General features: G+C 52.8%; 6 protein-coding genes and 1 pseudogene across 7 annotated transcripts; 3 read left to right on the forward strand and 4 right to left on the reverse strand.

The window, feature by feature from the left end:
• Positions 1-1125: 1125 nt before the first annotated feature.
• Positions 1126-3071, reverse strand: PODANS_1_8010 (uncharacterized protein; the record flags this gene model as incomplete). Its single annotated transcript, XM_001912989.1, has 5 exons — positions 1126-1968; positions 2027-2393; positions 2503-2682; positions 2747-2798; positions 2876-3071. Coding segments are annotated over 5 exons (1638 nt in total), but the record flags the coding sequence as incomplete, so codon positions are not given.
• A 454-nt stretch (positions 3072-3525) lies between these two features.
• PODANS_1_8020 (uncharacterized protein) lies at positions 3526-5061 on the forward strand (the record flags this gene model as incomplete). Its single annotated transcript, XM_001912990.1, has 4 exons — positions 3526-3528; positions 3626-3717; positions 3775-3889; positions 3952-5061. 4 exons carry the CDS (start codon positions 3526-3528, stop codon positions 5059-5061), a joined length of 1320 nt encoding a protein of 439 aa, XP_001913025.1.
• Positions 5062-5994: 933 nt separating this feature from the next.
• PODANS_1_8030 (uncharacterized protein) lies at positions 5995-6816 on the reverse strand (the record flags this gene model as incomplete). Its single annotated transcript, XM_001912991.1, has 1 exon — positions 5995-6816. One exon carries the CDS (start codon positions 6814-6816, stop codon positions 5995-5997), a length of 822 nt encoding a protein of 273 aa, XP_001913026.1.
• A 1070-nt stretch (positions 6817-7886) lies between these two features.
• PODANS_1_8040 lies at positions 7887-8811 on the forward strand (annotated as a pseudogene; the record flags this gene model as incomplete). Its single annotated transcript has 4 exons — positions 7887-7924; positions 8150-8173; positions 8240-8424; positions 8480-8811. Coding segments are annotated over 4 exons (579 nt in total).
• A 1675-nt stretch (positions 8812-10486) lies between these two features.
• On the forward strand, positions 10487-11606 carry PODANS_1_8050 (uncharacterized protein; the record flags this gene model as incomplete). The annotated part of the gene is made up of 2 exons (XM_001912993.1): positions 10487-10921; positions 10980-11606. 2 exons carry the CDS (start codon positions 10487-10489, stop codon positions 11604-11606), a joined length of 1062 nt encoding a protein of 353 aa, XP_001913028.1.
• An 860-nt stretch (positions 11607-12466) lies between these two features.
• Positions 12467-14688, reverse strand: PODANS_1_8060 (uncharacterized protein; the record flags this gene model as incomplete). The annotated part of the gene is made up of 3 exons (XM_001912994.1): positions 12467-13684; positions 13755-14021; positions 14101-14688. The coding sequence occupies 3 exons, from the start codon at positions 14686-14688 to the stop codon at positions 12467-12469; spliced, it is 2073 nt and encodes a 690-aa protein (XP_001913029.1).
• Positions 14689-15675: 987 nt separating this feature from the next.
• Positions 15676-19449, reverse strand: PODANS_1_8070 (uncharacterized protein; the record flags this gene model as incomplete). The annotated part of the gene is made up of 2 exons (XM_001912995.1): positions 15676-18909; positions 18979-19449. The coding sequence occupies 2 exons, from the start codon at positions 19447-19449 to the stop codon at positions 15676-15678; spliced, it is 3705 nt and encodes a 1234-aa protein (XP_001913030.1).
• Between the last annotated feature and the right edge of the window lie 420 nt (positions 19450-19869).

Raw genomic sequence — 19869 nt, forward strand, 5'->3', positions numbered from 1 at the left:
CACCCCCCCACAGTGTTTTTTATTGCGTTTTGAGAAGTTTTTTTGTCGTGTACCATTAGGGAAGCACTCTCTTTCTTCTTTTTGGCTGGTTTCTCTCTACTACTAGTCGTCCTTTTGATCTGGGTTTCTTAATTTGTCTCGAGGCGAAAATTGGCGAATAAGGGGCGGGGGGATTATTCAGGTGTGCAGTTGGAGGTTTAGTTTTGTGTGTTGTTGTTTTTTTATCTCATTAAATATTACCAAATTTGCATTGTTAACATCATGTGCTGAGTGACTAGATTATGTTTGGGGTAGAAGTAGTTCATAACTTGATGTTGTTGTTGGTTGTGAGGTCTATGATGTTGGGGACTGAATGCTTGGCTTTGACCCCCCCTCCTTTTTGGAAGTAAACAATTAACGTTAACCCCCCCGGCAACCTACCCTCAACCCGCAGAATCGGGTTTGAATGCATGAGGCGGTATCATGTTTTTGCGCGCCACAGCAAAACCCCCTTCTTCTACACTCACTGTTGCCTTATTTCGGCTCTTGATATATCAGACGCAGATGTGGTGGTCCTTGAAATTCAGTACGTCCCGCTTTACATGAGAATAGGTAGGCAAGACCTGAGCGCGAGTGACAGTTCAGATTGCAAATGTTGCTTCTGCCATAACGTTAACAAGGGTTTACACTACATGGTGGTGTCATGTCTGCACCCAAATTTTCCAATGACCTTTTGTTGTACCTAACCGTGGCATTTCACTTGGGTCGCATCTCTGGACAGGATCACACATAGCCCTCTCTCTGCACTTGTCGCTATTGTGCTTGATGACTATATTCTTTCCATGTCAATAGAAGTGAGGGTACAAAACGATACATACATCAAGGTATTTGAGAAGCTCCCTCCGCTATGACTACATAACAAATACACAGTAAACTTCTCGCAATCCTGGCAAGTTCATCAGATAAGATGATTAACACGATGGCATCCTTCATAGCCCGAGGCACTCTTATCACACACTTTTATCCCACATAGCAGAGCTACACATATATTCATTGCCCAGGGTATCTATCCCCCCAAGCAAACATTGTATATTCCATTTTTCATTACAACTTTTTAACCCTTTCTGTCACAAAAGTTAATGTAGTCTACCTGCTCAAGGCGATATCATCAATCCGCAAAATCATCTTCACCGTCTCCGCCGCCAACTCAATCGCGCTCGTGCTCACCAACAATGGCTGCAGCACATTCTCCTTTGAAATATCCGAGTTGACACCCCCGCTCTTGATACTGACACCAGCATTTTTCTCGCCCATCTCGTGCTTGTGGCGCAGGGCAGTCACAACCTTGATGCTGTTCAACCCGGCGTTTTCCGCAAGAGTAGTGGGAATAACCTCCATAGCGTCGGCAAAGGCCTTCCAGCAGATGGCCTCGGTGCCGGTCAAGGCACGTGCTTGCTTGTTGAGCTGGGCGGCAATTTCAATTTCGGCGGCACCGCCACCGGCGATGAGAGCCTTCTTCTTGACGAGGCAGCGGACGACGCAGAGGGCATCGTGGAGGGAGCGCTCAGCCTCGTCGAGGATGAGAGCGTTGGCGCCGCGGACGACGACTGAGATGGTCTTGCCGGTGGACTTGCAGCCGGTGACCTTGACCATCTTGCTGCCAGAGGACTGAACCTCCTCAACAAGGTCAGCGGAGCCAAGCTTGTCCTCAGTGAAGCTGTCAATGTCGGCGATGGGCTTGCAGCCGGTGGACTTGCAGATGAACTCGACTTCGTCACGCTCAATGTCCTTGACGACGAGGATGCCGAGGCGCTGAAGGAAGTGGAGGGAGAGGTCGTTGACGGCGTCGCGGAGGATAGACTTTTGAATGAAGAGAACGTTGCACTTGGCCTTCTTGATCTTCTTGACCATGTTGAGGAGGTACATGCGCTCCTCCTTGACGATCTTATCCATTTGTCTGTAGTCGTTGACCTGGATGGTGTTTTCCATCTGTTGCAGTGATTAGCTAACGTAGTCCCAGGTAAGAAAGCATAGTCATAGAACATACATCAGGCTTAGGAGGGCTGAGCTGGAACTGAATAAGACCGATCTTGGCCTTCTCCATCCTTATGGGCCCTCCCGCGCTCTTGATCACTGGCTGTGTGAGAACCAAACCGTCCACCAACTCGCTGTCTTCTATCGTCCCGCCGACCTTCTTGATAATGCGAATATTCCTCAGGTCGACGTTATCTGCCGTCTTAAGGTCGATCGTCTTGGTAACAGCGTTGACGGCCATTGGGCCGAGGAGGTTGGAGTATTGGGACACAATCTTGGAGGACAGCGAGGTGTTGGCGGCTTGAAGGAGGGAGGAGGTGTCGGTAAGGGCGATAGGTTGTGACATCTCATGCAAGACCTTGACCGCGGCGGCGGCGGCTCTTTGGAAAGACTCTGAGATGACGGAGGGGTGGATGCCCTTGGCGAGAAGGCGGTCGGCGGCGCCCAACAAGCTGCCGCAGATAACGACGACTGAGGTGGTTCCGTCACCGGCTTCGACATCTTGGGCGTTGGAAAGTTGGACAAGCATCTTGGCTGTGGGATGCATGACGGCCATGCTCTTCAACATTGTGCTGCCATCGTTGGTGATGATGGTCTCCCCCTTTCCGCTGCGGATCATCTTGTCCATGCCCCTTGGGCCCAGCGATGTCCGGACGGCATCGGCAAGAGCTACGAATAGTTAGACCTGGAAGACACCGACGTATAGTACTGTTGTATATAATTAGAGGCATACCTCTGGCGGCGACGATGTTGGCGGAACGGACGGCCAACGGCTTCTCCTTGTCCTATGGCGGGGGTCAGCCAGAGCTCCAGCGCGACTCGACGGAGCCCTGCAAATAGGGGCTGGCAGTTGGGTACATACCCTGAAGGTGGCATTGCTGGGACCAGCGGCGGCTGGTGCTACGGCAGCCATTTTGTAGATATGAAGGTTGGATCGAGGGGGGGTACTCGGTCGAGGCGGTCAAGGGTTGTGCAGTTTGGCGGTGGTGGTGATGGCGGTGTTGCGATAACTTATTAGTGCCCCTCTGTTTGCTTGTAGGCAGCTCCTTCTCCCCAGGCTACGCTTCAAAGGTGGGACGGGAATTTTTCCTGTCGGGTGTTGGAGTTCTTCCCGCCGCCAGCAGCTTCCCCCACTGTTTCCTTGGGGGGGAGGTGGCCCGGGCGTTCACACGGCAGCCGGGGAACACCCAGTTCCACCGCGCTAGCTGTAATGGGACTAGGCCCTTTTCAGCCTCGCAGCCGGGGGAGCTCTGGGCGGGCCCAAGGCAGCATGGATTACGGAACTGCTGCTTGGTGTTGCTTCCTCTGCGTTCGTTGAATCCATGGCGACTTTCCCTCTCCCATCATCACCCAACCACCACACAACCACTTGACGACTATTCTGCACCGAGGAATCGCGCCTGGTCCCAAGTAATAAGCGACTTCAACTAGTTTTGTCCGGTGCACTCTCTCCGATTTCCAAACACAACACATTCCAGAAATCCAGCAGCTTACCCATCGACAGCCGTCATTATGGTACGCATGTCCATTGACCCAATCGTCGCTCGAGTTCCCACTCGTCGCCACCACCCGCTGCCAGCACTTTAGAAATGCTAACTTCTCTCTACTTTAGCCTTCTGCCACAGGTGCCAACTGGGAAAAGTACCAAAAGAAATTCGGCGATGACGAGATAGAAGAGAAGAAGATCACGCCCCTCACCGATGAGTCCGTTGCCCTCGACCCACCAACACCGATGCGCAACTTGAGCTAACCTCCGCAAAGAGATATCCAGGTTCTCAAGACCTATGGCGCCGCGCCATATGGTTCCGCCATCAAGAAGCTAGAGCAGCAAATAAAGGAGAAACAGCAGAGCGTGGATGACAAGATTGGTGTCAAGGTAGGCAGCGGTGCACTTGCGTCTAGCGGACCCAGAAACTTATACATGTTGTCTCTATACAGGAATCAGATACCGGTCTCGCACCACCTCACCTTTGGGATATCGCCGCCGATCGTCAACGAATGTCCGAGGAGCAACCTCTTCAGGTAGCGAGATGCACCAAGATTATTCAGGACGACAAGGACGAGGCGAAGTCGAAATATGTCATCAACGTCAAGCAGATAGCAAAGTTTGTCGTGAATCTCGGCGAGCGCGTCAGTCCAACGGATATCGAAGAGGGAATGCGGGTTGGTGTCGACAGAAACAAGTACCAGATCCTTCTCCCACTGCCGCCCAAGATCGACGCCAGTGTCACCATGATGACGGTCGAAGAGAAGCCCGATGTTACATACGGCGATGTTGGTGGTTGCAAGGAGCAGGTGGAAAAGCTCCGCGAGGTTGTCGAGATGCCCCTGCTTTCGCCCGAACGGTTCGGCAACTTGGGCATTGACCCCCCCAAGGGTGCCCTTCTTTACGGCCCTCCCGGTACCGGCAAGACCCTCTGCGCTCGTGCGGTAGCCAACCGAACAGACGCCACCTTCATCCGTGTGATTGGATCCGAGTTGGTTCAAAAGTACGTTGGTGAGGGTGCCAGGATGGTGCGTGAGCTGTTTGAGATGGCGCGGACGAAGAAGGCCTGCATTATCTTCTTTGACGAGATTGACGCCATTGGTGGTGCTCGTTTTGATGACGGTGCGGGCGGTGACAATGAAGTCCAGAGAACCATGCTGGAGCTCATTACTCAACTGGACGGTTTCGACGCTAGAGGCAACATCAAAGTCATGTTTGCCACCAACAGACCTTCGACTCTCGACCCTGCTCTTATGAGACCGGGTCGTATCGACCGCAAGATTGAGTTTGCTCTTCCCGATCTCGAGGGCCGGGCCAACATTCTGAGGATTCACGCCAAGAGCATGTCGGTGGAGAGGGACATCAGATGGGAACTCATCTCGCGGTTGTGCCCCAATGCTACGGGTGCTGAGCTGCGCAGTGTGTGCACGGAGGCGGGCATGTTTGCTATCCGCGCGAGGAGGAAGGTGGCGACCGAGAAGGACTTCTTGGATGCGGTGGACAAGGTGATCAAGGGTAACCACAAGTTTAACTCTACTGCGGCTTATGCGCAGTATAACTAAAGGGTTAAGGGGGTTGTTATGGGGAGCAGGGACGTTGTGTGTGTTTTCGGGTTGTGTATGACTAGAAAGGTTAATAATTTACCTGAGAAAGTTGACTTAGAGTAGGGTGGGGGATGAAGTAGGAGTTGAAGACAATAAACAAGCGAAGATTATTAACATGTTTGAAGTCTAGTGGTGTATTCAAATGTTTGTGGGTATATGTTAGCTCCAATTTGTTGCCTGCCATTTATACCTCTACGCTGATGTCGTGAAAACGCTAAACCCACACGCAATGCTTTCCTCCCGTTGCTATGCTCATCATGCGTTTCCCACCTCTTGACTATGTACAAAATCATAACAAGTGAAAAGAACTATGTATCATAATCTACCCTCACATGCTGCTGCTGCTGGTCCGCTTTGGGGGCAGGTTTCTTTGCTACCCAAACAAGTCTCCATTCCCAATCAAGCCTCCTCCTACACATGGACCGTTCGTTTCCCCTTGTTGTGTGGCTATTTTCCAGCCATTATTATGTACAATTTCCTCAACAATATGCCCTCCTCCCCGGACAGGGCCTGTTTGTCCTCCTGGGCTGGGACCAACTTTGCGTGCTTCTATAAGCCTGATATTGGGATGTTTGTCGCCGGAAAGGGGGGGGGGGGGGGTAGTGTCGTTTCTTGCCGTGTCCTCCAATGTCACCCAGTAAACATCCCAGAGGGAACATTTGTCCAGATACACGCTTCTCTACCACATCCACATCCTTGTTGTTGGAAGGTGGTTTTTCGCCGTTCTGGGAGGTTGATCCTCCTCGTCGGTGGTGATACTCCAGCACTCGCCTCCTTCCTAGCCCCCATCCCTCATTAGGTACCGAACCAAAAACCAGAATATATCCCCCTGCCAGAAACGCCCAAGATTTTTGCCTTTTATATTTCCTCCGATACCATATTTTCCCCCTTTCAACCCTCCACAAACGGTAAACACCCCAAACAAACCACATCCCCATCCTGGCCCCTTTCAACGCAACACCTGCTGCAGACCATCTTCCTGTGCCCAGCCCCACCCCCTTTTGTTGTCCAGCCTCCACTTTCTACTGGTGGTGGTGGTTGTTGCTCCTCAGCAGAATCAACATCAATCATTGTAAACGACGGCTCTGTCTGTAATGATAGTGGTGGTGGTGGTTGCTGGGACGGTGGACTCCAACCAAGACACTCCCTTATGCACACGTAGCACGTCCGCTGACCACATCCTTGACAATCGGCGAAGCTGTCCAAGTCGGATTTCTTGGTTGGTTTGCGGGAGCAGATGTGGCAGGGGGTTAGGAGGGAGGTTTTGCTGGCTAGGTTTGGTCGGGGTTTTGCTGGGAGTGTTTCCTCTTCTTCTTTTTGGTGGAATTTGCTGGTGATATCGTGTTGTCTTTTTGGGTCAAGTTCAATGTCGACTGAGGTCATTCGTTGGCGTTTGGAAGAAAGGGGGATCATTTTCCTGGTGTTGGTTGCCAGGGGGGATAGGTTGCTGCTGCTGCTGCTGCTGCCATGGTGGTAGTGGTGGTAGTTGTCTGGGTAGATGTTGTGGTGGTGGTGGGAGCTGTAGACAGCATGGTTAGTGGCAGCGGCGGCAGCGGTGGAGTTCGCGAGAAGACTCGCGTACAATGTGAATTGCTGGGTGCTGTCATCGCGATCGTCGTCTCGTCTCCGCTTCTTGCACGGGACAGAGGGGGGGGACGAGGTGTTGGTGGTTTCTTGGGCGATGGACGGCATGTTGTTGTTCCCCTTGGCCATTAAACACGCTTGCTGTTGCTGGTGGAGGCGAAGGAGGTGCGGCGACAGGGCGGCAGAAAATGGCAAATGGCAAGCTCATTAAAGTCGGAATAATCTCATCGAAGAAAATGGAACAAGGAGCGAAGTTGAGTTGAATGGGGGTGGGAGAGCGGAGGCGAAGATGGTTCTAAGCTTCCAGGATCCGCCTTCCTCCGTCGGGTGCGCTGACGCTTTGCTGTGCAGATCCGATGGGAGTCACGTAAAGTGCAAAGTGCGCTGCTGTGGTGAAATGGCAGTTGTTGCTGGGCAGAATTTTGGTGGTCGATTTATTAATTGCTGCTAGGTGCTGGCCCTGGCTTGTTGTAGCGAGCAACCCACCCACTCAGAGCCCAGATAAATCGAGACACTTCACACAATGCCACAGTGATTTGGTACGGTGAAGAAAGGGGGAAGCTGGCGTTGAACAAGTCATTTCCCCCTTCAAAGAACCTCCCACCCAATGGATAGCTCCTGGCTGAGGTTTTCCTTATGCCAGGGCAAAAGCAGGGCCACCCCCAAAAACCTACGCATCTGACCTGCTAATCAATGATATTAGTGGACCCCGAGTTTGGATGACATGGCCGCTACAAGATGCACGACCCAAAAGAGTGCAGAGTGCCAAGCAACCTGGTTCTGATGCCTGATGGTAGGCATGGGATATCGAATGTCATTCACAAAGGCGACAGTTGAAAGCTTATCGAAAGCAGACACGTGTATAGGCGGTGGTAGATGGTTCCAGGAAGGAGCTATTGGGCTTGCCATTGCGTAGGGTGATCATTGATCGGGATGGCTCCTTTGATGGTGTTATCGAGCGATGCTGGCGTCCACTGCAATTACGCCCATCACGTGGGGGCTAGGCTTAAACCAGCACCGCCCCACCCGGCCTGTCCTCCAACTTTCGAACTTCTCTCCCTCATCACTCCCGCGTCAACCCGTTCGCTTGGAGCCTCAACGCCTCGCAACAACTCACCGCGAATCCGCGAACCCATTGACGAAATCCACCCCCATCGAGAGAAAACCCGTGTCGAACATCAGTAAATCGACATCGAGATATGAGTCGCGCCAACAAACTTGGCCCGGAGGTTAATCGGTGAGTCGAGAAGACGCAACAAGTGCTGCAAGTTGCTGCACTGCTGTCTCGTTCTTTCAACAATCTCGCTGCCTTTCTGGTCGCCTTCTCCACCAGGCCCGACAACCAGTTCAACGGCCACCCATCTGGGGGTGACTGTCCACCATCACCACCATTTCCCATCATCGTTTCCACCATCAAAGATCATTTTTAGAGACATTGGCTAACCATAGTATCCATGGCTAGAGCTTTGTTCGTCAAGAATCTAAGGTATGTATCTTCCACCAATCGAATGTGTCTTTATCGCCGTCGCAACCCCGACTAACCCCGGACTAGCTACAACGTCACTCCTGAGGAGCTGTTCGATCTCTTCGGCAAGTACGGGCCCATTCGCCAGGTCCGCCAGGGCATTGCGAGCAACACCAAGGGCACCGCCTTCGTTGTCTACGAAGATGTTATGGATGCGAAGCAGGCCTGCGACAAACTGAACGGCTACAACTTTCAGAACCGTTATCTCGTTGGTATGTTTTGAAGGAGTGCTTATGCCTGTGACGGTCGTACTAATCAGTGACACAGTATTATACCACCAGCCCGACAAGATGGTCAGGTCAAAAGAGGATTTGGACATCCGCAAGGAGAATCTCGAACGCCTCAAGCGGCAACATGGTATAGATTGACAGTTAGACGGGCCTGCGGACAGCTTTCAGAGTCGAAACCGACAGTCTGGAGGCCCGTCTTCTCTGACATCTCCCTCCTCCCCCAACAAGGCGGCTTCGGCGCCCAGGACGCCAACTTCAAAGACGCCGAGGTCAATCCTCAAAAGGGGCAGGCCCGATATCGCCATGCACGCACGAAAGATGCCGCACTTCGTGCGCAAGCTTCTTCCCACCGTTCCGGAGTGCGCCTAGCTTCGATATCATTACCCACCACATCATCACTTGTACGGCATAAGTGTACCAAAGGCTGCGTTCAACACTGCAACGTAGCCAGCAAGCAAACCCATCCTTGCTTTACCTGCCCTCTCAACTCTCTAAAAAAAAACAGCAAACTTGCAACATTTACATCGGGGATTTCTTTAGGCGCGTTCCTTTTCCAGTCGGGTTGTGTGGCTGGGGGAATATGGGGAATGTTTTTGCCGATTCGGGGTGTTTGGTCTTCATAGGTTCTTTCGGCGCGAGCAAAGGTTATCAGGCGCAGATTTCAATGCCCTTCTTTTCATCTCAGGGGTTGCTGTTGTTGCTGATATCCATACTGAATCGGGGCGCAAATTGATCACCGGGACTCTGACATAGCGTTGGGCTACAGAGAGAATTCCGATGCTTTTCCAACAGTCGTTTTCGGTCTTTTGTTTTGTCTGTCATTTAACTGCTCATGTTTGATTTATTTTCTAAACGACACCATGTTGATATGATGCAAGTTAGCCTAGCTACGTGTGGATGTATGTATGTATGTATGTATGTATGTTGTCTCGCCTCGCCTGCTCGCCTATGAATATGCATGGCATGTAGTACATGCAATATACCGTGCCGTACACACTGCTCATAGCATTCTACATAAGCACATAAGGTACTGTAGATATCCGAATCCGGAGGCGGAGTCTCTAACTGGAAGTGGATTCAACTCGCTATCAGATTGTTTCCAGAACCGGGCCGAAGTTGACTTTTGCCGGCAGACAACAGCCAGCAGCCGGCACACTCCACACTGCCCAGCAATTCTGGAACCGCCATGAATGCCCAGCCGTGGTGGGGCCGTCAGTCTGGCGGGCGCTGTGGGGAACCTCTGCGACCGCTGAAAGAGTGCGAGCGATAGGGCCAACGGTGCCATGGCCAATGGGGCAGCAGTGTCTCAAGTTGTGGCCTCGCATTGCCTCTCTGCTTTGCGCCGTCGTGCTGTGTTCCAGGAGAACCCAGGCAGTTACGTTTACAATACAACCGTGGCTCCGACTCCGTCTTATAGTTTTGTTTCGTCGTTTTCCATCTCTTCTGTTCTTCTCCTCTCTTGAGTCTTTTAAAGCTACCTTGCAGTTTGCTGTCGTGATACCCCAACGCACACCGTCCACACAATCCACTGCATTACATCACTCCAGTCACAAGACGCGCACTAAACCACCACGAAGAACCGTCACCAGGCACCTACCAGAGAAGAATACGCCACACAAATCCAAGAGCGATCATCTGATCGAGCCTAGCTGCTGTGTTGTTATTATCAAAACCTTTTTACCCCGGAAAATAGTCTCCGTTCTAATTCCCAACCAACGCCAAACGCTTGATGAGGTGGTCAGCTCTTAGCCCCGGACAGCATCTACACCAATCGTAAATGTTGCCTCCCGCCGCCGCAGCCGCCTTGTCCAACAACAACGTTCACCTCGCTGTTCGTCAACACCTCGATCCCGTTGTCGTCCCCACGCTCGAGAACACCATTGCCGTCGCCATCCCCAATGTCGCAACGTCTCTCGCGGCAGCAGCAGCAGCAGCAGCGGTAGATCCAACAAATCTACCCCATCCACCACCGTCGTTCAACGACCACCCGCAAGGAGGTCAACAACCCGCGACGGCGGAAGCAGGAACCCTCATCTCCGTCACCATGACTCCCACCCTCTCCCCAATATCAAGCCCAACCGCAACCGGCACCCCCTTCTCCCCCTCGGAAAATCCCACCGAATGCCGCCTCCTAGGCTCCTTCGCCATCCTAGTCCAGCTCGCCCTCGGCGGCCTGGCCCTCCTCTCCCTCGTCTACAAACGATGGCGCGAGCGCCCCCAGCGACCGGTCAAAATCTGGTTTTTTGACGCCTCAAAGCAGGTCTTTGGGAGCGTGCTAGTCCACGGCGCAAACGTGTTCATGTCTCTGCTCACGAGCGGGAGGTTCAACATCACGACCATTGCTCCCCCGGCAACGGTGTCCGAGGCGGCGAGGAGAGGGGTTTTGATGCTTCTTAAACGGACAGCAACGACGACAACGACGGTAGACGAATATGTACCGAACCCGTGCTCTTTTTACCTTTTAAACTTGGCTATTGATGTAGGCTCCCCCTACCCTCCCCTTAGATCTTCCCCCAACCAAATACTAACACGGCCAGACAACCCTCGGCATCCCAATTTTAATTCTCATCGTCAGAATAACCACCACTTTGGTCACTTACACCCCGCTGGGCCAACCCCCGGAGTCGGTTCAGTCAGGGCACTACGGCTCGCCCCCCAACGCGTGGTGGTGGTTGAAGCAGTCATTTATTTACTTTTGCGGCTTGATGGGCATGAAACTTGTTGTTCTGGTCATTTTTATGATTTTTCCCTGGATCTCGGAGCTGGGGGATTGGGCGCTCAAGTGGACCGAGGGCAACGAGAGGCTGCAGATTGTCTTTGTCATGATGCTGTTCCCGCTCATCATGAACGCGATGCAGTATTACATCATTGATAGCTACATCAAGAAGCAGGAGGGCAAAGGGGAGGTGGAGGGTAAGGGGTATGATGAGGTTGACCAGGAGGAGGGGGTGGATGGGTCGGTTGCGAGTGAGGATAGTGAGGATAGTGAGAGTGAAGAAGAGGAAGGGCAGAGGACGCCAAGGGCTGGGAAAGGGGCGAGGGACTTGGAGAGGGACGAGTATGATCCTGATGTGGACGGGGACAGCCAGACGGTGGTGGGGAGCAGCTCGAGTCGGATTTCGAGTCGGGGGGTGTTGACAGAGGATTTGCTTCCCAAAGAATGATTTTCTTTTTTTTTGCATGACTGAAGAAGGAATGATGGGAAATGGGTTCACGGCATTTTTCTTTCCTTTTTCTGGTGTTTTTTGGCTTTGGGATTCAGGAGGGGGACGGAATGGCGTTTTATATAAGTTTTTTCCTACAGGTTTCGGATTCGTATACATTTTCATTTTCCTTTTCTCGTCTGCAATCATCAAGTTGGAATATCTCTCTCCACAGACCCCTCAAACCAACAGCACAGCATGGGAAAGCGTACGCATGGGCTTTTTCGGTATTTTAGAACACAAAGGTATTTTCGGCAATAAACAACAGAAACAGATCATCGTCCGGTGTTTGGAAGTTCTCATCTAAGTAGGGTAATCTTCGCCGTCATCTGTGTTAGCAACACGCAAATTTGACACCTCACAACCGGGCAAAACTATCCAATGTACAGTGCTTTCTCTCTCTCTCTCTTTCAACTCGATTACATCCATTAGTAAAAGCTCAACACAACAAAAGACAACTCTGCCAAAAATACACTAGAATCTTGCCAAAAGACCCAACCGACCCACCACATATTACCTTGCCTGTATCATCCACGCCTTCCAAGCTCCAACCACAAAAACATCCCAACAAGAAAAGAAAAACCCAAGCCTCCAAAGCAAGAGCCAACTTGTCGAGAGTGAGTGACACCAATCCAGCAAACCAAAGGCTGCCCTCCCCTCCATAGTAATCAAACCCAAAGCCAGAGCACCAAAACAACACCAAAAAACACCAAAACCTTACCCTCCCTTTTTTGCCTTTACCTCCCTTCGCAACAATGCACACCAGAAACGAGACCATAATATCAGACAGTCCCTTCCCCGTACCCCTTTCCCTCCACAGCCTACAACAAATCAAAACCCACCTCCTCCTCCCCCCAAACAGGCAGCTCATCCTCACTCTGCGGCAATTTAACGCTAAAACTCCTCACCCCCAACCTCAAGCCCTCCACATCCAAAACTCCATACTCCCTCCCCCCCGACCCCAAAACAACAACCACCAGCTCCTCCCTCAAAAGCTTTACCACTTCCCCTTGGCTCAACCCCTCCAATCTCCCCCTTTCAACAGCCCCAATCAAGCCCGTAGTCAACGGCACCGTCCCACTAACCTCCAACTCCTTCATCGCCTCCCTCATGCCTCCCATCCCGGCCCCGTCGGCAGCAAACACCCCCATGGCACCAACATGATTCTCTGCCTGCGCCCAGTCCGCCTTGTCCTCCGGTGGGGTCCCAAAGAAGAAATAAATGGAATACGGCCCATCCAATGCTTGCTTCTTGGCTCGGATATTCACAATCCACTCTCGGTAGCTGTCATCTTGGAGTCCTCCAACTTCCCTACCAGCAGGCCGATGCTTTGATGATGACTGCTGTCCTATTCTCGAAGACGCCCCCTTCGCCCGGCCACCCTTGATGCCTTGGGCTCGAAGCTCCCTCAGAAACATGTTGGCTGGACTTGACGCCCCGTACAAACGGTTAATAGCCCGTCGTACACCAGCTTGGGCATTACTCGCACCCGCAAGGTCCGTCAGCTCAGTGTAAGTGTACCCGAATTTGGTGAAGTCCCTGACGCTATCCGACGTCCAGAACCCCCCATTGGCATCAGCAAAGAACGGGGTGAGCGGTGTCTGTGAGTCTTGAATCTGGCCTCGAGAGGTCGTGTATGAATTCAGAACCGCTGCGGTAGGCGTCACCCATGATTGCGGGTACAATGTCTGCCACATGGCAAAGATACGGTCCACCATGGTGTGGTGTAGAAAGAAGATAGGGTCAAAGGCCGAGTAAGGTATGAACGACATGTGGCCGCCCTGGATATTTGGCATACCCATACCACCACCGCCAGCAAGAGTATGGACCGTGTCATGGAGAGACTCGAGGGAATCATACGAGGCGTTATTGACAAAAGGGATCCAGGCATTGTTGCTGAACCTGCTGTAGTTACCATAGTTCGAGAACAAAATGTAGAGCCGTTGGCTGAGTGACCGTTGGTTCTGATCGATCGTCATGGCCACCATGGAGTTGTTCGACTGGGCTCCGGGACCCCAATTAGTTGGACCCCTCAGGGTCTCAGTCCAGGTATTCCACTATTACAACATTGTTAGCATCCAAGACATGCTTGCCAGTATCAAAGCTTACCGGTGCCTGTCTGAAAGCAGTAGTATTCAGAGGCCGAAACGTGTAACTGAACAGAGGGTTTGCTATCCGCTGAACGCCATTCGGACCATCTACATCGACAAAGGGACTCCCACCCACGCTCGTGGGGAGCACACTTCCGTCAGAGGGCGGGTAGGTAGCCCAATCCCAATAAGGTATTCGAAACCGCTGGATAGCGTCGAGATAGCGCTGCTTCTGATCATCGGGCCACCAATTTGCAATCATCCGCATAACATTTGTCAAGACTTGCTGTCAACCATTATCAGCCAAAGAGCTCCAACCACCAGAAAAAGAAAACAATTCTGCCGAGAGGCTTCCAACCACATACCTCGTACAAAGCCAGATAAGGCCGGTGCCAAGTAGGGAACAATATCGAAGAGTGCGTACAATACCCAGTCTCCTCATTCCCAGGCGTCGGTCGCACACCACCCCATGTCTGGTGCGGCATTCCATGGATACCTGTCCAACACAAAAGACACAGACAGTTAGACAAAAACCACCACTCTCCTGTAACAGAAAGCAAAGGAATTTCGGGGATGGGCAGACAGAAGAAAAAACACAAACCTGTAATCCCATACCACGACGTAGGCTCCGTCTGATCCGTAAACTGCATCATGCTCATCCCCAGCAGGTACAACGTCCACACGTCCCTGTCCTGCTCCAGCTCCCTAATCTCCCTCCGCACTTGTACGTCCCCCGCCTGCTGGCCAGCATCCCCCCTCACCACCGTCGTCAGAGGTTCCGCAAGCTGCCGCTTCACCCGCCTGTGGACGTCGAACCCATAGTTGTAGGCTGTGGGTCTTGGTTGTTGTTGTTGTTGTTGGTGGTGGTGGTGGTGGTGGCCGAGGCAGAAAGTGACGAGGTTGGCGAGGATGAAGAGCCGAAGGACAATGACGGAGGCCATTGCTAACTTCATCTGAGTGAGAGAGAGCAACCCCCTGGGTAGGTGTCGAACGTTGGACACAGAGGAGCGGGTGACAACCCCGGCTAGAGGCAGTTTTGGGTCTCAATAGGTAGGCTTGGGTTGGGGGTTTGGGGGGGGGGGGGGGGGTGACACAGGTATCGTGGGAAGGGGAGACGAGGGGGGTCTGTAGGGGATGGGAACCCAGGATAAATGAGGTGATGGGTTTGGGCGGCCAGAGAGACAGAGCAGGTAGGTGAAGACGAGATAAAGTCACTGGAAATGAACGTGAATGGCCCGAGGCGGCACTCGGATGGGTTTGAGGAGGAAGGAAGAACTGTTTGTTGACAGAATGAAGAGTTCAGCTGGTAAACAGCAGGCCCAGGAACTGGGGAGTGAGTTTGACCAGCTGCGGATCCTTGTGGTACATCCATGGGCTATCACAGGGAAGCGACGTTCGGCATTAGGTCAGAATTGTGGACTCGAAGGTGAGACTGGCGAGACGGGCTGTCCCAGGTGGGTTGAGAGAGCATTGCACCTTCCTCGTTGGATCTTCTCAGGAAAGGGGAGTTGCGTTGGAGGCTACTGACGGATACAAACGGTCCGTCCAGGGGGTAGGAGCATGCTAGAGGCACCAATGAGTGCTAGAGGAGAGGCAGCGCCGTGGGTGTCTGCATTATTTTAACAGTGTTTGTGCTGCAAAACTCGGTTTCGTGCAGCGGCAAATGTCATCTCATTTGTGTTGCCTTGCCTTGCCTTGCGTTGCGCAATCCCGGGGTTGGCCACATGTGATGCTGCTTCGCTGCTCCTCATCCAGGGGAACATGTCATTTGACACTTCCAGCACCATGGTATCTGGATGGACACAGAAGAGAAATTGGTGACATGTGAATAAATAAATCGTTGACCCATTTTTGACCACCTTGTCTACGCCCCAAACCCAGACAAATTACAACTAAATCAGTACAAAACATCAACGTTCAGCCCTGAGATATCCTTCTCATTAAGCCGCAGCCACACCACTCGGAAGCAGCTTGGGCGCTGTTGGTCTCAGGGCACTTCTCCGTGTCTGATCTTTGCTGTCCACGTTATACTTGAGCTTGACGCCCATCGCCGCAAGCTCGACATCCAGGTACTTGAGCGCACCAGGGACCACCACCATGGTGGTGTTCTCTCCACCAATCCACTGGACGCCTTGCCCGTCCTCCCAAATCTCGCCATCCAGCTTCATGAGGTCCAGGTCCTCGATCTGGTCCAGACGCTGCGCGCAATTTCGGCAGCGCACAGTGCCGACTTGCTTTCGCTTTCCAATAAACGGAGATACCGTCGGCTGCACGGCCAGGAATGACCCGCAGTCTCGGCAGATCCACGACTTGGAATAATCGGAGCAGTTGAGCAGGCGATCCTGGAGCAAGAAGGCCGTGCCGTGCGCCAACAGAGCATCGCGCTCCATTTCTCCCACACGGATACCACCACCCTTCTTACGGCCCTTGATCGGCTGTCCGGTTGTCGGCACGACTGGACCAGTCGTACGGACCTGGTACTTGTCGTTTACCATGTGTCTCAGTCTCTGGTAGTAGACAACACCAATGTAAATGTCGCACATGAACTCCTCGCCCGTGATGCCGGAATACATGGGCTCGTTTCCGTGGTAGTTGTAGCCAGCCTTCATCAGCTGATGCCCAAAGTAGTCGGCCGCCATGTTCTCCTCGCTGAACTTGAACGGCGTCGAGTCCTGAGCAAGACCATGTAGCGCGCCTGCCTTGCCTGCAAGAGACTCGACAAACATGCCAATTGTCATGCGGGACGGGAAAGCGTGAGGGTTGATGATGACATCAGGCTGGATGCCCGTCTCCGAAAAGGGCATGTCGACAGCAGGCCACTTCTGCGAGCAAACGCCCTTCTGACCGTGACGAGAAGAGAACTTGTCGCCGATGACCGGAGATCTGGGAACGCGAAGCTTGATCGAGAGAGTCTGGAGAGGCTCGTTTCCAGTGTCGCTGCCAATCACGCGAACCTCCTCAATGAAGGCATCTTCGGCCTCCTTGTATCGCTCCCAATGCGTGATACCATCCCGGTTCACCAGCTTACCCGAGTAGTCGGCCGAAACGGTGTGCCAGGCGGCGATGATATCGCCTTCCCTGACCAGCCGGCCAACATAGGGCAGTCCGTCCTCGTCGAGCATCTCCCGATCAGACGCCCGGATGGGGCTTCCCGGAGCAAACCCAAACATTTTGGTGGTGGTCTTGGAGCTGCGTGTCCTCGAGTCATCCTTCAGACTGATCTTCTTGGTCTTGTAGATGCTACCGTGGCCAAAACCACGTTCGTGCGCTGATTTGTTGATAATCATGGCGTCGTCCATGTCGTAACCGGTATAGGAAATGACGGCAACCACGGCGTTGAATCCGTTGGGGAAGTTGTCGAAACCATATGTGTTGTGCAGTGGTGATCGGACGACTGGTGTTTGACCGGTTTGAATGCGGTACATTTTGTTGTCCGTCCGATGCGCGAGTGCTGCGCCTGGTGTGCCCATAGTTTGCTTACCCATTTGACATTGGTACATGTTACGGGGAGACTGGTTAAAATCCGAGAATGGTGTCATGTTGGCCAGAATGGACAGGATGTTGGTCGGATCAAACTCGACGTGAGTCGAATCGCCAGGAACAATTTCTTGTTCTACGCAAGCAATCGACATGTAAGGCTGCTCGTAAGGACCTACCATATCCTCCTTGTTCAGAGCGAGGTACTTCACGGGTCGGACCATCCTCGAGGTGTTGGATGCCATGTAGATACCTGGGTACGAGCCGCCATTGGAGGTGGGGACATAACCAATCTCAAGCTCAAGGGGAATCCCATGGCCACCCTCGACCTTCAGCTGTCGCAAGGTGTCGGCGAGAGGCTTGGCGTTCTGCGGAGCACACCAGCCTACAACCTTGCCGTCAAGCATCACTACCACGCTTTCAGTAGTGGCGGCTGAGGAATAGTTGTTGACTCCAAGCTCCAGCAGCACCCCAGGGACGGCCGAGACATCAGCGGCTTTCGTGGTGATTTTGCACTTGTGAGCAAAGTGATTTAACAACCCACAGGGCGAACCATCAGGAGTGTGGACGGGACAGAGGAAGCCCCAGGACTCTGGCAGCAGCTTACGGACCGTGGTGGTCTTGAGCTGCGCGAAGAAACTACCACGATGGACCATGCGGAAGTGACTGATGAAACGAAGGAAGTTGAGCTTTTCCGCCACAACGGTAAAACCAGACACCTGCTGAAGATCAAGACCGGAAGGACTCTGCAGATTGCCCGTCGAAAGGAAATACTCCAAAGCGTTACCGATGTTCTCGTTCGTCTTGCGGAAGATGTGCCCTGGGAACTGCTTTCTGAAACTCTCAGAGACAAACGAGTCGGTTGGGTTGCGCCTCAGATGGTCGCGCAGTGCTCCCCTCAACGCAGTCGACAGCAGGTCCTCAAGTCGCTCCTTTAAGATCATGCCGTATAGGAAACCGCCGAGCAAGATTTCTTGGTTCTGGACAGCGTCAGGATTGTCAACGGCACAATCGCCGGCGACAAGGGCATAGAGCTTTCGGCACATGAACAAGAGCATTTTGAACTTGTCCGTGTCCTGCTCCTCTGTGACATCGTTGCAGCCAAGGTGAACAAGAACCACCTTCCGTAGGAACTCGGTGCCGACCTCGTAATCAGTCATGGTGTCCGGCACGCCGAGCACGACCCGAAACTTTTGGCCGAGATAGGCTCGCGTTTGCTTCTTGGTGTATAGATTGTAGGTCTTGTACGTGCGTAGGAGAAGCTCGACACGATCCGTCAAGAAAGTGTTCTCCACCCCCTTGGAGGTGGGTGGGCCAACCAAGGACTCGAAGATCTCGCGATCGTTGGTCTCGACGAGTGCCTTCAAGATCATCATGACTGGCACAAGATACTCATTCTTCCTCCAAGAGAATCTGAATGTGACATTGCCGTCGTTGAGGTAATGGAGCACATTGGTCTGTGAGGTTTCGTCTGGCCGGACCGATCGTACTATGATACCATGCGGTGTGTAGGAAGGACCTCGGTTCGTGAAACTAGGACGGGTGATGGCAAGAGGGAAGTTCCTCTTGTTCATGAGCAGCAGACGGATAATCTTCTCGATACCGTTGATGACGAAATAGCCGCCCAATTCTTCCGACTCCTCTTTCCTCTCCACGAGCTGCGCGGGGCTGTTGTTTTCCAAGTGACACTTGTTGGACTGTACATTGGCAGCATTCGTTAGACAAAGCCTAGAATCCCAAGCCGTAAGAGGGGGAAATCAGCCTACCTTGACCATGATGGGCATTTGCCCCAGCTCACGGACAAACTCGTGGGCGTCGCCATTGTTGATACGGTACTCGAGAACGGCTGTGAGTTTGCCTCGGTAAGAGACATGCCGCTCTCTGCACTCGGCCGGAAAGATCTCTCGTCTCTTTGCGAACTTGTTGGACTGTGCAACCTGAGCTTTTTGGAGAGTGACACTCTTGTAGCGAACCGTCAACTTGTTTCTGCTCGCGGGATCGGCCCTTTCGTCACCATCGAGGAACGTCTTAGTCCCTATCTCGGCGATGGCGTGGTCGAGCAAACTTGGCTTGCCATCGTTGCGGAAGAGAGCGTTAAAAGCCTCGATGTGTGGGTTGACAGCCTCTTGAAGTGCTGGGTATGCGGTCTGGTCGGTAGGAGGGTTACGAAACAACTTCTCTCGGCGAAGTGTGTGGTACCCGTGCTCCCAGGTTGTGTTGGTCCGTTCGGGGGCCATTTTGGTTGCTATCGCGACACACTCCTGTGTCGGAATTCGAGATTATGTATGTTGGGGGGTCACCAATGGAGGAATTGGCAACAATCCTCGTCCGGGCTGGCACCGGGCTGTTTAAGCGCTCATACTACAGTGTGCAGTTTTCGGGGTGCGTGGTTGAGTGGTGGGTGGTGAGCGGTGGCTTGATTTGTCTGGGGAATGGATTCGCGCCTGCGCTTGGTGGTGAGCGTTGCACTGCAAGTGAACTTTTTTTCTGCCCGCCCCTCTTATCGCTTATCGGACGAACACCGCCAAGCAATGCAATGCAACAGGGTTATCCGTAGTCCTGTGGAAGCTACAAGTGGGGCAAGTACCACGAGCGGACTTCAGCACTTCTTTGGTATCTATCATGATAATGATAACCTCGAATTTTTGTTTGCTTCC

This window comes from Podospora anserina, chromosome 1, assembly GCF_000226545.1.
Source record: "Podospora anserina S mat+ genomic DNA chromosome 1, supercontig 1".
Classification (NCBI taxonomy): Eukaryota; Fungi; Ascomycota; class Sordariomycetes; order Sordariales; family Podosporaceae; genus Podospora; species Podospora anserina.